Below are 17,203 nucleotides of genomic sequence, written 5' to 3'. Positions count from 1 at the left end.
TATTAGAAGAATAAACACACTCGCAGCTAATCTCTTTAATATTCTCTTAGGCGTTTGAATATAAGTGGCATACAAAGACAATAGCTGCAAAAGTATATCAAAATACGCCATTCACTCCACGAGCACTCATATGGAACAAAGCTAAATTAGAATTTTTCCTCAGAACCGAGCAGAGCATATCAGCCTGGGTTCAGACCCTTATTTGGATACGTTTCCCACAGCGTTCGCCACCGTCCACAGTTTTTTGCCAATTTTTGCCATTTTGTAGAATCACTCTCTCAACATGTTGCTAAGAGCCTGAACATCTGCAAGCGGTCCACCATGCTCTTTCTTCAAAGAATTGCTTGAAATGACACTCGGGCTCGCTGCTGCCCCTCCCAATGTCCGCCCGACGGGGGCTACACCCTCACATGTATTTTGGCCACGGGATTCAGTTTCGGAGGGAGTAACAGGAATGGGGTCCTGAAGGTTCCGTCAGCTTGGAACGATCGGAGCAGTGATGCGATGAAGAAGGGAAACGTACTGGTGGGATGGTTTCAGGAGCCTTCACTATACCCACACGGTCGCAGATGTTCCCACTTTCATGCCTTCCCTGTACCGCAATTAAATGAGAGAAGTTATCCAGGTCTGGAGATCCCACAGTCAGTCCGGGCGATGCCCTATTCCAAGTGTCGTTCTGCAAGTTTTCGGCCATGTGAGACCTCTCTGTAGTGTGTCTGGTCATTCTGAGACGTGGAACTTCGCTGCTCGCAATACGCAGGCTGTATTTGCTGTTCTCAGAATCGTGCTGAGCCAGCTGGCTTGCCATTGCTGTTGTCATTCAGTTCGTGAAAATATCGGCTCCACTTCGGTTAGCGACAGAGGACGCTGTTGGCTAGAGTGTTCCTCCTCGATCGCGACGAAAAGCCATCACCGTCTGCTTCACAACAGCACAGAAGGTTCAATGCTCAGTTGATCTAATCGACTTGATCATTGCGAACGCGAATACAATGCCATTTGCCGGCCTAATCTCCCGTTCAAGGGCACAGGTTTCAAGGCCTTGAAAACATGCCATTGCGAGAATATTTATGATTCCACGTTGCAGCTGCACACAGGCCCTGGGATTTCTGGCCAAGCGCCAATATATTCACTGATATATAGCGTCAAGCTCCCTGTTTAAACTGCGAGCCTGGTCCAGATCGAATCAAAGGTCATAATGTCACGTGATCTACAAAACAGCAACTCGTGAGAATATTCCTTCGTCTACTCCTAGCTGACATCCGTCGTTTCTAGCCAGTTTGGACTGTTGAAGCTTGTGCTATGCCAATTCTCCCACTTGGAAGTTTCAAGCATCGATTTTTAACGAAGGGGAACACCAAACGGCTGCCGCTCACCAAAGAGATTTCGCCGTCAAGACAATATCCACGCTCAACACTTGGTGGCGCGAAATAAAGCAATCTAAGGTAAGATTAAGGAAGGAGGCGCATATGATTGTCTTCATAACTGCCCGAAAGTTTGGAGCTTGCTCTTACTTAGGGAGGTCACCCGAAGGGGAACGCTAGAGCGAAATTTCTCGAAGTGTTAGGCTGAACTCTGGCTTTGTTGGCACCCAGTGTTAATGTTGAACCTGGCGGCAGGGACTCTTCATAATGAATACACGGTTCATCTTCCTTTCCTCAATGAGAATCCAGGGCGATAGCGAAAAGTTAGAGATTGTAATGGATCGTAACGATACGCGACGGGGACCTCCTCGTTGAGCACAGAGGCATCGAGGCCATTCTAATATGGAAGGTAGTCGCCACGTGAAGAGAACTCTCATCGAGCGTTGACACAGAGATGGGTCGACGAAAGGAGTCGACGAGACACCGCGCAGGCTGCGACGGCAACAATGCGGATATCCCCCGCAGCGTTTGCTTTTCAACACGATGTTGATGCCTCGACAGACGTTCTGAAGTGTTTGATAAGGACTAGTGCTGCTGGGATGTAGAACGGCAGGCTTGGGTATGTCCGTTGGTGAGTGGGATTGACCAGCTGTGTCCGCGAAGGACGGCCACAATGTGGGCTCGGGGAGCAAGATGGTTGTGCAAGTCCTGGTGGTCAAGATTTTCATCACGCGACGGACCACGTGCCATCGCGCAGCTGCCAGTCCCCGGGAGGTAGGGCAGAAAGTTAGTCAATAGAGGTTGGATGACGAATGAATAATGACGCATGGGCTCTGTGCGCAGGCGGTTGATGATGATGATGCTGATGCTGATGCTGATGCTGATGCTGATGCTGATGCTGATGCTGATGCTGATGCTGATGCTGATGCTGATGCTGATGCTGATGCTGTGATGCTGATGCTGATGCTGATGCTGATGCTGATGCTGATGCTGATGCTGATGCTGATGCTGATGCTGATGCTGATGCTGATGCTGATGCTGATGCTGGACGTAGACTCGCGTTCGGAGCGTGAAAAGGCTGGCAAAGGTCGTGGTGCTCGGTTGGCCTCCTTTCTGCAACTCTGGCAAAGAAAGTAAGGTGAGCACTCGTAAAACCAGCCGACGGTACTCGTACTGAACGGCGACACACCGCATTGGGTTTCAGTGAGGTGCATTCTACGCTGGACACGTGTGGCTTCGGCCTTATAATAGCGTACACTTCAAAATTCTATCAAAGTTTCAACAGGCTCACTAGCTATCACACCAATCCATCCAGGACCGCCGTCTTCAACGTGGTGAGCTTCTAGGAACGAATCGTCTCGAATGTAATAACACCAAAATCTATCGTCATTTACTCGCCTAAAATTAATCTCGCCATCACGTTCATTATTTCTGCGAAAAAAGATTCTACACGAAGTAATTCATAGAGGATCTGACGTGTATCGGTTCGCATTATTTGGGCCTTCTTCCCCTCCCCCTGAGAGGCCCCCTCAGCGTAGTTTGAGCCCAGGTCGGCCAGAAAATCTCAGACTCTATGGAGAGCCGACTTTGACAACTGGTCGGAAAATTCTCGTGGCGCTTTGCTTGCCAGATACTAACAAGCTCATATATTTCCTGCACCAAGGAGGTGCCACGATTCGTGGAAATTCCAAGTTTACACCCCAGCTACAACTTCGCAACGCAATACAATTAAAATAGGAAATCTAGATCGACAACAAAATTCGCATTTAGCACTATACTTCCATCCACTTTTCGCGTGTCCCGATGTTGTGTTTGGCCAAGAAATCGCAGCTTTCATTTTTGGTGTTCCGCCCATTGTGGCATGGCTGGGAAGAAACCCAGGCGTTCGCAGCAGCGTCCGAAAGGACCAGCGCAGCCATACCAAATTTATCTACAATCAGGTCAGATTAGTCATCGTAACTTTTTCGCTTAAATCCTTGCACGCTTCACCCTACTACCATCCCATAATAAAATTTGAATTAGTTCTTACTTCTTTAATAATATTCCTCCAAACTTTAAATTATGGCTATTGTATCAAAGATTGCCCGAAAGGAGCTTACTCCGGCCAAGAGATCAAGGCTTTGGACTCTCCATTGCGAAGGCTATACACCCACTCAGATTTCAGCCAAAACTGAGGTACCCCGTACTACCGTTACTTCATTTATCCAACGGCAATCCCTTGCGAATAATAATACGTTCAATTCCAAGCCAAGAAGCGGTGCTCTACAGAAACTCGATTTTAGAGCCGCTCGGAAGCTTATACGAGATGCAGTTAAGGAGCCAAGGACAAGTCTAAAATCGCTTGAAATACCTTCCAAATCCAGCAAGCATCTTCATTACCGTACAGTCGCAATTCTCCTCGAATCCTTTGAAAAAGCAAAGCGCAGACCACGCAAGAAGCCTTTTTTGACCCCCTTGTACAAGTAAAAGCGTCGGATCCATTGCCGGGAAGAAAAAGCCATGAAACGGAATAATCAGAGGATGTATTAAAGTAATAAGGTGACTTTTGAAATTAGAGAAGATTTGAGGGGTTTCTGGGTAACCAGGGGAACTGGAAGGGAAGAGAAGTATACGAACAAGAATTTACGACCCATATTTAAGAGCGGAAGGACTAGTATGGGTATATAAAGTTGTTTTTATAAAGATGAGATGGGGCCGTTATATATACTATTAGAAGAAGAGAATATAATAGCAAAGTAGTATAAGTAAGTACTTTAATACCTATTTATTCTATTCTATAATAGTATAAGAGAGAAATATAGTAATAAGATTATAATATAAGAAAATAATACTCTGTAATATATTACTAAAATTATTACTAAGTATTCGGAGAATAAGGGAATTAAGTAAATAAAATAGCTATTATAACAGCGGGATTAATATAATAGTTAAAGGCTCAAAGTTCAAAGAATCTCATATATTAGAAAATACTAAACTATAGAATAAAGTAAGGAGAATGCCTCGACCTTTAGTATTATTCCGCCCAAGTAATTCTGGCTTAGCTTCGTTTTATACCTATTTCCGATATCCTGTCTTTAGTAGATCATGCCCTTATACTAGCTATTATATTACTCTCTCTCTAAAGAGAAGTCTAAATGCCCTTATTTAGGGAATTATTTAGCTATAATATAGAAAAGAAAAAAGAGGAAATAATAGCTACTAACCCTATTCCGTCTAATCCCTATAGCTTACTTATAATTAAAGTATAGTCTTAACTCTACTAAAATAACCTAGTTCCTAGTATATTCCGGCTAGTTCTTAGTATTCGTTACTTGTATTATACCTATACCTATATTAATAATATAGTCTGGGAGTGCCATATAGGCTATAGCTAATATTAGAACTATTATTATTAGGTAGTCTTTAAATAGAAATAGTAGATTAAGTCTATTTATTAAGGCAGGCTTTAATATAATAGCTTACTTGCCTTTCTTTTTAGTTAGAGTAATAATATTTAGCTTAATTATATTACTTCTAAGCTACTTAATTAATTTCTAGGCCTTTTTAAGCTTAATATATATATCCTCAAGTTAATTCTCTATTTTAAAGATTTATATATTAAGGCCAGATATTTAAGCTACTTTATTATTAAATTCCCGGGCCTTAAGCTTTATAATTCTAGTCTTATAAGAACTTCTAAGAAGTTTTCTAATTTCTTAAATAGTATTATATACTAATTCATTAATATTTATAAGGTATTACTTTTTTACTTTAGCCTTTAGCATTATTTACTAGCTCTTAGTTTTAGACTAATACTTTATATAATAACTATTATTTAGTACTATATATTTTCTAGTTATAATAGGTATCTTAATACTAGTTTAGCTATCTTTATTATAATTAGAATTTTCTTTATTATTAGAATTCTTATTATTATTCTTAGTTTTTTTATTATTAGAATCCTTACTATTATCTAATATCTTATATTTCTTAGATATACTAGCCTTATTTTCATTAATCTTTTTAGTAACTAGCTTAGTAAGGTTAATAAGGAAGCCCTTATTAGTATTATTTATTCCGCCTATTAGGCTATTAGGCTTATTATTACTAGTAACTAAAGCCTCTATTTTATTATTCTTAGAATATTTTACTAAAATATTCTTTATAATAATTTCAGATATATTTTTAAGAATAATACGGGCCATATTTTATATATTAATCTATTCTTAGGTAAGGAAGTTACTATTTTTATCTATAAAAGTAATTTGGCTAGTAATTATATTAATAATAATTATAATTACTAAACTTGAGATACTATTACTACTATTTAAGTTATTTAGGATCTAGTAAATAGCCTTATTTAGTCCGGCTATAAATAATATATTACCGGGATTTCTTATTTATTTCATTTTTATTAATAGTTTTATTAAAGTAATAATAATAATATAAATAATTGAGATTATAAAAATTAAAATAATTAGAAAGGTTTCTCTCGATTTTTAATAATATTTCGAACTAATATAAGCCAGTATTTATTTTTAGCTTAGCTTTAAGAATTTACTTTTTTTAGTAATTTACCTAAATAGTAAAATATAATCTAGTATAATAAAAAAAGATATTTTACCCAGATTTCTAGAAAAGAAAATAAGTACTAATATAATAAAATAAAGGAAATATATTAGAATTTAGATAAAACCCGGGAAATATCTAGATTTTTTTTTTCTTCTCTAGTTATAGAGGCCTTATTATTAAGGTTTATTATTATCTAGATAATCTTTATTAAACTTATCTTCTTTAGTATATTAAATCTATTTATTTAGCTAGATAGAAAATCCTATTTTATTAGAGTTCTATTTATAGAATTTATATAATTTAAGTATTAAGTTCTTAAAGTTTAATATAAGATATTATTTATTATCTATATTTTATTTCTTTTATTTAATTTTATAATAGAGCTTATTATAAAGTACTTTAGAAAAAAGAATCTTTTCGATTTCTTATTCGAGTTTACTATTAACTTTAGTAAAATTGAGCTCTTTATTAGTTTAGCCAGGTAATAAGTTAGTAGGATTCTTATAAAGCCTATTTATATAAAAGATTAGCTAAATTCTATATAATAAAAAAAGGTCTAATTAATATAAATAGCTAACTATTTTATTAATTTTAAATAGTCTAGTAAGGAAATAGTCTAATTTATTAGATAGGTAATCTGTTTTCTATATTTTTTTAATTATATAAATTATATTCTCTAGATTAAAGTCTAGTTCTTACTATTTTTTATTAATTTATTTAGTTTAATATTCCTAAACTACTATTATATATTCTCGGGTATAATTAATAATAGTATTAATTCTCTTAGCCTATTATTATACTTTTTTCTAATTAAGTTTCTTTTTTAGTATTTTAAACTCTATTATTAGTAATATCTAGTTAAAGTTTAGCCTGAGTTTATATCTATAATTAATTATTAAGGGAAATAAGCCAGTTAATTTATATAGGTAAGTAATATCTATAATATTAAGTATTAGAAATAAATCTACCTAATTATTCTAGAAATAATTAATAAAAAAATAAAGTCGGGTATTAATAATCTAATTAATAATTTCTATTTATTTATTAGTTTAGATATATTTTATAGTCGAGAGCTTTAGCTTAGTTCTAATTAATCTTAATAATTTATTTATAAAGTCAGAAATAAACTAGGATCTTTAATTACTTATAATAATAAAAAAAGAACCTCGGAATTATTAAATATAATAGTAAAATAGGCTAGTAATAGTTCTGGCTATAATATTCTTAGTTATTACTAAGTAAATATATTATTATATTCTTTATTTATAAAGCTAGAAATATAAAAGTTTATAAATAAATTATTTTATATTCTTAGGAGAACCGATAATAAGTATAATAGATCTAGTATTTTATTTCTTAGCTTATAAGACCTTTAATATTTATAATAGTTTATTATAAAGTAATTAATATTTATAGAAAAAATAAGCTATTAATAAAATTTTTAAACTAGGATTTTTATCTTATTTTAACCGGGATATATAATAATTATTATATTATAGATTTATTATAAGAGCCTAGTTTATAAATTATTATATTTATCTAATATAATAAGTTTTTTATTATAAAATATATAACTATTTAATATTTCTTATAGATTTGTATTTTCCCGGGCTTTCTTATATTTATTTTCTAGAACTAGGTTTATCTAATTAGCTTATAGAACTTTAATTATAATAAATAGCTTATTTATTTATTTTATTTTAGTAGAAATAAGAATTAGGTCTAATAAAATAACTTATTTAGTTTTTTTAGTTTCCTTAGCCTATTTCTGAATTAATATAAGTTTATTTTTTCGGAATAAGATATTAGTAATAATATTATCTTTATTTAGCTAATAAGTAATTTAGTAATAGAATTATAATAGGAAACCTATTTATTAGATTTATTATTTATTTAAGAGTCTCTTAATACTAAAATACTCCCGAGCTTTATAATTAGTAATAATTAGAAAATTAGGTAAATATTAGTTTACTAGTAATATATAATACTATTATATATTTATAAAATATTATTTATATATAATTAGTAAAGTTATTATTTAAAAGTAGGAATTATAGTATTATAGTATTAATATATAATCCTTAAATCTATTAAGCCTAAAAGAGTCTAGTTTACTAGTTAAGTTACTAATAAGACGCGAGGTTATATAACTATATCCTATTATTTATATCTTATTACTTATATCTTATTACTTATATTCTATTACTTATATTCTATTACTTATATCCCGTATCCTATATTCTATAACTATATATGTGACTTCTAAAGAAATAGCTATACTAATACTAGAAACTTTCTAAAAACGCAAAAAATAATATCTTTCTCTAATTATATATAAATTTCCTAATCCGGCCTAGTACCAGATTTCCTAAATACTTTATATATCTATATTGCTTCCGAGGTTTTAGTTATATACTAAAGGCTATAGCCTTTTATATATAACTTTCTTTCCTATAATATTCTCTTATTTTATATATTTATTTCCTGTTTTATTTATACTTAACCTATTTCTCTATATCTAATTATATAGTATTTGTATTAATTAGATACTTAAGGGTATTTATTAGCTTTAATTTCGTTATAGAATTAGTAGAATTTGATTTTCCCTTAATTTATTTAACTTCTATAATCTCTCGTTATTTATATATCTAATAAAGGTATATTATATTAATTATTAGATACTTTTCTCGAGTAGTTCCTAATTTAATAAAGCATTTATATAATAATTTCAAATCTATATAGATTACTAGTAATAGTTCTATTTCTAGTACTTTATTAATTATAGATTTAACTAAAGTACTTATATTAAAGTTATAAGTAATACTATAAAGTTCTAAAGCTAGAATACTTCTAGTAATTCTCTTATATTTAGTAAAGAACTAATAAATAATATTAGTATATCTAGTTCTATTTACTAGAACTAGAATATATCTAATTTAAAAGAAAAGATCTCTATTATTTATAAATAAAGTATTTATAAAAATAATTAAATATAAGAACTTCTTTACTAGCTTTATAAATCTTAGTTCTCTAGTAATATTCTTAATTTACTATTAAATATATTTATTAAATACCTTTATATTAGTTTTTAAGGGTTTAATAGCTTGAATAGTAATTAATAAATTATATAAAGCTTCTGGTTAATAGACTAATATAATATATACTTCTCTAGTATATTAGGTAATATATTAGTTCTTAATAGAGAGATTTTAATAAATAGTACTTCTATTACTTATAATAGTAGTATTTTTTATAGAAATAATTTAGAGGTTTTTATACTAGTATTTTTATATAAAAGTAATTCTAGTAGTATTTATATAAATAATACCTTTATTAAACTTAAGATTATAATTAATAATAAGGTATTTATACTTCTTAGCTAAGAACTTAGTTTCTTAAAGCTTTAGTTACTTTATTTTCATAAAATTATTAGTTCTAATAAATAGAGTATTATTAGTTTAAAGGCTAATAATTCTAAAGAGTTATTTATTATAGAAGAGGCAAGAGTTATAAGTTAATTTTTTTATAGAAAGCTTATTAATATAGTAAGAATAGTAAGTTTTAAACTAGTAGTTTCTAGCTTCTAGTATATTATATAATAGTTTTATAATCTTTAGAACCAAATTATTATTTAGATTTAGCTTTCTAGTAAGCTTATAAGATAAGTTAATATAAAAATTATAATTAAATAAGGTTATTAATTAGATATAAGCTTATAAGATATTATATAAATATAGCTTTATAATATCTATTATTATAGTAGTAATATTAAGGATAATTCTTTAGCTAATATATTAAATAATAAGTAATTATATTAATACTATATGTTTCTTATTATTATTATAAGCCTAAATAACTAGTCTCGACTTCTTAAGTTCTTTTTCTATATTTTTAATTTTAATCTTATTAATAAACTAAAAGTTAAAGATATATACCTCTTTTAGTATCTGAGATCTAGAAGTAATTTTAAATATATCCTTTTCTAGAAGGCTAGTAATTTTAACTTAACGGGAGTTCTTATATAAGTTATTATCTTATAAAAATACTATAATATCCGGGTTCTTATAAGGGTATTCTCTATTATACTTTAGTAAAATAGCGGGAATAGCAGGAGAAATTATACCTATATTACTTTTAGTTTTATTATAAAGTTCGGAAATAGGTTTAGGTTTAGGGCTATTAGTAATAACTTTAATATCTCCTATATAAAAGGGCTTTATAGAAGTTAAATAGAAGATAGTATTACTATATAATAGAGCTAGTATAGAGTTCTTTTTATTAATAGCTACTAGCTTATATAGTTTATCCTAATTACTAGATTAACTAGTATTTCCTTTATATTATATAAGAATATCCGAATTTAAAAGAAGTTTATAAATATTAGTAATATTAGAACTATTTCAGGTATTTAGGATATTTATAATCTGGTATTTAGCTTAAAGCTTCTAAATTTCTATTATTATTTTCTTAAGTACTACTAATTACTATAATATAATTAGTAATAAAGTATTATATTTAGTTATTTAAAGTAAAGTACTATAAACTAAGAGAATTAGGATAATACTATTAGGTCTAGTAGAATTATTAATAGCCTTAAAAGCTATTTAAAATATAATATCCTTATTAATTCTATTAATTTCGGCTATAATAATAAGGTAAGTATATTAAATTAGGCTATAGTAGTATTCTATAATTCCGACAGAACTATAAGCTTTTATAGAAATAATTTTAATTTTAATTCCTATAGTATTTATAAGCTAAGTAAATTTCTTACTAGTAAACTACTTTCTAGTATCTACTATAATCTAATTAGAAGGGCCTAAATAGGTATTAATCTAATACTATTTTAGGGTATTTTAAATATATAATATACTAATATTTTAAAGCTATTAGCCGGCTTAATATCTAGTATTTTTATTAATAATATAAAATATAGGCTTACTAGAAATATAGAAAATATTATTAATAATAAAGTAATTAAAGCTAATATTATTTTTTAGGTTAAACTTAAATTATTTTAGTAATTATTCGAATTTCTAGTATTATTTATAATATTTTATAAGATATTTAAAGGCTTCTATATTAATATTATAGCCTATTTATTCTAGTATATTTCGAAGTTTATTAATAAATAAATAATTAAAATAGTAATATAAATATTATAATTTGGCCTTTATAAGAAAGCAGGAATTATAAATAAAGAATTCGGAAATAAAGCTTTATAGAGTAATATTTTAAAATAGAAAAAGTATTTAAAACATTATATTATAAATATAAAGTATTTATTAGAAATAATAAAATAATTAGTAAAATTATTAAAATAGATTCCTAGTTTATTTATATTAGCTAAGCTAAATAAAAATAAAGTTTTTATAGATATAATATAGAATTATATTTACCTAATTAGTATTCTTATTATTATAGATCTAATAGAGAATATAGATCTAATACTAAACTAGATATTAACTTAATCTTTAGTAATTTCATTAAGTTAGATACTATTATTAGTTTACTATAAAGCTTGGAATTAGTTAGAACTAGTAATTAAGAATCTAGAGACTCTAGTATTAATTATAATTCTATAAAAGTAATAAGTATTATATCTTAATATATTATTAATTATAAATATCTAGATATCTTCTATTTATTTAATAAGCTTTAAGGTATAGTTTTTACTTATTATCTAGTATATAAAGAAAAGAAATATAAGGTTATTTATAAGGGTATTAGTTATAGAAATAGTAGGAATAGGGGCTATAGGAGTAGCTAGAAAGCTCTTAATAGAAATAAAATAGGAATTAGAATAATATTTCTTTTCTTTATTTATTTTTACTAATAAGGCTTTAAAAGTATTATTTACTAGTTTATTCTTATTATTCTTATTATTTTCTTTTTCTTTAAATTTAGTAATATATTATATATAAATACTACTAAAGTATTTATTAAAGTTATAGGTATTTCGGGATCTAAATTAGTAAATATTTCTATTTTTAAATCGAGCCTTTTTAGCCTTTTATTTCTCTAATATATACTTCTATAAGCGGTATTTGGATTTCTTATATATAAAATATAACTTCGGAGTATAATTATTATAGTTACGGGACTTAAAGTAATTATTATAAGTTCTAAAGTTATAGCTAAATCTATATTAATAATTTCCAGACAAGTAATAGTTTAGAGAATTTTGAAAATAGTATTATTAATTAGTAAAGAAGATCTCGGTATTAATCTATTATTTCTTTTTATAAATAATAATAGATAATTAGAGCTTATTAATAAGTTAGTTAAGATTAGGAAAAGAATCCGAGACTATATATTAGTATACTAGTATACCTTAATAAGAAGTAATAATCTTATTATATAGAAATTCGGTATTTTATAGGGCAGGTACTAGTCTATATTATAATTTATATAGGTTATTAATTAGTAACTAGATAAGCTCAAATATTATCTTTTTAGAATATTATAAGGTATTTATTAGTAAGTAATAAGATAATAAAATAAATTAGTATATTATAAAACTATAGTATTAAATTTAGTATAAAACTAATTTCTATCTTTTTTATAAGGTCTAGGGAAGCCTCCTCTAAATAGGAGGCCCTAATAGTATATATATAATTAGTAATTTATAAGCCTAATATATATAATATAAATAGTAGTTAGTTAAGATATTAAAGGGCTATTAAATTCCCTAATTAATATCTATAATATCCGAGATTTATTATATACCTTTAAGTTATATATAATCCTATATATATTATAATTATACCTCTTTCCTAGGATCTTATTCCCAAGATCTATTAATCTATTCTAGTAAATATTTAATTAATTATTTATTTAATTAATATAAACTTCTAGTATTTTAAAAGATAGTTTTATTAATATAATCTAGATAATAGATATAAAAATTATCTAATTAGATTAGGGCTAAGTAAGCAAGAAAGAAAAATAATTATATTCCAGGTATAGAGGCTAGCTAGTAATTATAATTTCGTTTGGGATCTGAATATTCTAATTAGCTTAATCCAAAGTACTAAGATACTATTCTATAAAATTAATACTATTTATTAAATCTTATATTAGAATAATCTAAATAGCTATATAGAAAGTATTTAATAAATATTTATATAAGAAACCCATATAAATGTTTCTAAGGTTCTAGAGATTATTTATAGGCTTCTGGAAATATATATTAATTAGTTATATTAGTTTCTAATTAGAACTAATATAAAAACTAGTAATTAATTCAGGTAATTCTCTACTTCTATAAAAGGACCTCTTTATATTATTATATACTCTCTTTCTTTCTAATAACTATATATATAACTTTTTCTATTATTACTTTCTAGCCTTTTTTTCTGCCTTTTTTTAAGTCTTCTTTAATTATTTTTAATTAATTCTATAATATCTTCTTCTGGCTTTATTATTCGTTTCTGTAATAATAAGTATAAAAGTAACCTTATAGCTTCTTTTTCTATTACTAGTAAATATTTGAAATATTTCAAGTATTTGCTTATTAATTCCTTTATTTTATATATTATAGTACCTAATAAAAAGAATTATAACTATTATAATAAGGGTTCTGAGTCTTATATATTAGTAAGTTCTTTAGCTTTAATATTTATTAAAGCTAATATAATTTTAGATTTCTTACTATTTATTAGAGGCTTACTAATTCTGGAAAGATACTATTATAATCTTTAAGAAATTTCTTAAAGTATATCCTAAATAGTATTATATTAATAAAAATAATACTATTAATTAGGTTTTTAAAGACTAGAAAAATACTAATAAGCTTCGGAATTCTTCTTCCTATCTTAATAAGGCAAATAATAATATTATTTGGGTTAGTATCCTAAAAATAAGTTTTTTCTAATATATTTAGATATTTACTAATTTCTTAAAGAAATACTATAATATCTATTTTTAAGATATTAATCTTATTATCGAGCTTATTACCGAGATTACTAAGTAGTCTACTATTAGTACTTTAAGTACTAATAATATAATACTTATAGCTATTTAGAATCTGATTTTAGAAGTTCGGGCTTTTTATAAGATATATATAGCTATTATAAATTCCTTACTTATTTCTTTTAATATCCTTAATACTAATATTATTATAGTATAACTATATTTTATTAAAAAATAAGCGGATTTCGGAAAGTATTAGCTAATTCTTTACTAAATCCTAAATAGAACTAGTATTTAGTATTCTTATTTTAGAAATTAGGAATTTATAGGAATTAGAGTTTATTTATTTGAAATACCTATAGCTAGTTTATTTATAATAAATCTTTCTTAATCCTAAACCTTTTTCTAATAATTTAAATATAATTTTTATAAGCCTTAATAAAACTCTAGAAAACCTTTATAAATAAAAAACCTAAAGAAAAAGTATCTTTATTACTATTCTGGGCTTTTTCTTAGCTATCTAGATTCTTTTTTTCTTTTAAGTAGCCTTTTTCTTAATAGTCTAGAATTCTTTTTAATCTTAAAAAATTATTAAAAAGTAATTTCGGATTTTAAACTATAGTTTTAATTATATAATTTTAGAAGTTTCTTGAAATTTTTAAGATTAGAAAAAGCAAGTAATTAGATATTATAATCTTTAAACTAGGCTTTTTATTTAATTAAATATTATTATTTCTTACTTCTATTATCTTATTAATAATTAATAATAGCTTCTATTTCCTATTCTTATTCTTTATTATTATTTACTAATTCCAGAAGTTTTCTGGAAAGATATAGATATAGCTTCTAATTCTTTTTTATTATATATTTTTTAAGAAAGAAAATATAGAAAGTTAGATATAAATAATTATATATATTTAGTAATTCTAACTTATATACTAAATTACTAATATATTTAAGGATCCTAAATAGACTTATAAATTTTAGCTTAAGCTTTCTTGCCTTAAGTTTAATATTCTTTATTAATAGTATTATTTAGGCTTTTTTAAAGTAATATTTAGCTAACTAGTATTTATTATAGTAGGTTTCCTAATTATTTTATATATAATACTATAAATCCTTAAGCTTTCTCTATTTTATTTTAAGAGTTTCTAGCTTTCTATATATAGCTAATATCTCTTTTATAATCTTATTCTCAGGATTCTATAAAAATTAAAAATAATATCCGTAATATATATAAAAAGATATATTCTATAAAACCTAATATTTTGAGTTATTATATATAAATTCTATAAAAAATAACTTTTTAAACTAGTTATTTTTTTAGGTATTATAATAATATCTTAGGTAGTATTCTAGGGTCTAGTTCTGCCTTTTTATCTAATTATTTATCTAAAAATAATAAATTATACTTAAATACTATTTATATATTAAATAGAAATAGAAAGTAAACTAGAACTAGCTAGTAAATACTATTTCTCGGTCGGAAATAATTTTATTAGAGAAGCTAAAAATTAAGAAAATATATTCTTATATAATCTTAATAAGCTCCGGAAAGTTAATAATTTTATAATATATAATATATCTTACTATTTTAAAATACTAGTTAATAATTATAAGAATTATATTAAAATCGGGATTTTTTACTAGATTCTTATATAATAATAGACCTATAATAAAATTCATAAAAATCTTATTCTAGAGTTTCTTAGGCTATAGTAAATTACTAAATAGATTATATAATAAATACTTCTTTATCTTAATTCTCTAATAAATATTATATTCTTAATAATAATTATAAATATCTCTTTCTATATTCTCCTAATACTAGGACCTTTTAAGAAGCTTAAAAGTCTTTTCTATTTTATAATATCTAGTTATTAGATTATTATAATAAAGCTTTATAACTTCTTAATATAAAGCGGAATTATTAGGTATAATAATTCTTAAATAATATCTAAATAAACCCGAATTATTTTTCTAGATTTCTTTTCCTTTAATATTTTTCTTATTAAACCTTTATTTTATAATATTCTAATATTAAGAATCGTTTTTCTAAGCTATCTAGATAATATCTAGAAGAGATTTAGATAAAGGAGCTAGTACTATAGCTCTTTTAGTAGCTATATATATTTATATATAGGGAATTAGGTATTTATAACTATCTAATTTAAAAACTCGAGAAACCGAGAAGTCTTTAGTTCTATTAAGTAATACGGTTATAGATATCCTTATTACCTTAGCTATAATAGTAGAGCCTTTAAGGCATTTCCCTATATCTTGCTTTTTAACTAATTCTATAATTAAGGGATTTATAAAATAATCTATTTACTTATCTTATAGTAAATATTTCTCCTTAGCTATTATAAATATAGTAAGTATTAAATAATACCTATTCTAAAGAGGGAATTTTTTAGATATTTATAAGAATTTCTGAATTATAATTATAAAAGCTTTTTTTAACTTATTTTAAAAAATTAGAAGCCAAGTTATATTAATAGAACCTTTTTTATAATTAGGTCTTCTATTAGGTCTGTTTATTAGATTTAAGGTACTTCTATAATAAATAATATTAAAATTATATATTATAAGATATATTATCTAATATATTTAATAGCTTTCTAGATACTTTATTTCTATAAAGTATTAAAGGTTATTATAGTCTATAATAACCTCGATTATAAACCTGGACTCTTTAAGGTAATAGTACTAATACTTAAAGGTTTTAATAATTATAAATAGTTCCCTATTATAGGTACTATAATTATATTTGGCTCTGGAAAGTTTCCGGAACTAGAATACTACTAGATACTAGTATTTTTTCGGGCTATTACTAGAATTAACTTATTATAAAATAGTACTAGTAATTACGAATTTTAATATATTAATTTTAATATAAATTTTCTTAGAAAAGTCAAAATAAACTAGGATAGATATTATAATAAAAGTTTTTTTTAAAGTTTTAAAACTTTTAGCCGCTTTATCTATTTATATAAAAAGACCGGATTTCTAACCCTTTTCTATTTCTTTTAAGAGATCTATTAAGCCTATAATTACCTGAAAATAATAGTAAATAAACCTATAATAAAAATTAGTAAATTCAAGAAATATTTAGATATTATAGAATAATTCTAGTTCTGGCTATTTAATAATACTATAAACTTGTTTAGGATTTATATAAATATCTTCTATTCTAATAAGGAAATCCAAAAATTCGATTTCCTTAATATTAAACTCGTATTTACTAAGTTTATAAAATAGATTATTTTTATATAGCCTAGTAAATATCTAGTAAATATAATTATAGTATTTATTTTTATTTCGGGAGTAAATAAGAATATTATCTAAATAAATAACTATGAAATAATCTAGAAGTC

At 26.1% G+C, this 17,203-nt stretch overlaps 2 protein-coding genes across 2 annotated transcripts; one reads left to right on the top strand and one right to left on the bottom strand.

Annotated features, from left to right (window-relative positions):
* Positions 1 to 270: 270 nt before the first annotated feature.
* On the bottom strand, positions 271 to 808 carry K444DRAFT_631289 (uncharacterized protein; the record flags this gene model as incomplete). The annotated part of the gene is made up of 2 exons (XM_024883337.1): positions 271 to 462; positions 524 to 808. 2 exons carry the CDS (start codon positions 806 to 808, stop codon positions 271 to 273), a joined length of 477 nt encoding a protein of 158 aa, XP_024735148.1.
* Positions 809 to 2,342: 1,534 nt separating this feature from the next.
* On the top strand, positions 2,343 to 3,203 carry K444DRAFT_664722 (uncharacterized protein; the record flags this gene model as incomplete). The annotated part of the gene is made up of 2 exons (XM_024886995.1): positions 2,343 to 2,494; positions 2,828 to 3,203. 2 exons carry the CDS (start codon positions 2,343 to 2,345, stop codon positions 3,096 to 3,098), a joined length of 423 nt encoding a protein of 140 aa, XP_024735147.1. The 3' UTR covers positions 3,099 to 3,203.
* Between the last annotated feature and the right edge of the window lie 14,000 nt (positions 3,204 to 17,203).

The sequence above is a fragment of the Hyaloscypha bicolor genome (assembly GCF_002865645.1).
Source record: "Hyaloscypha bicolor E unplaced genomic scaffold K444scaffold_98, whole genome shotgun sequence".
In the NCBI taxonomy this organism is placed as follows: domain Eukaryota; kingdom Fungi; phylum Ascomycota; class Leotiomycetes; order Helotiales; family Hyaloscyphaceae; genus Hyaloscypha; species Hyaloscypha bicolor.
The sequence above is the reverse complement of the archived record's forward strand: the minus strand, read 5'-3'. Positions and strand labels throughout refer to the sequence as shown.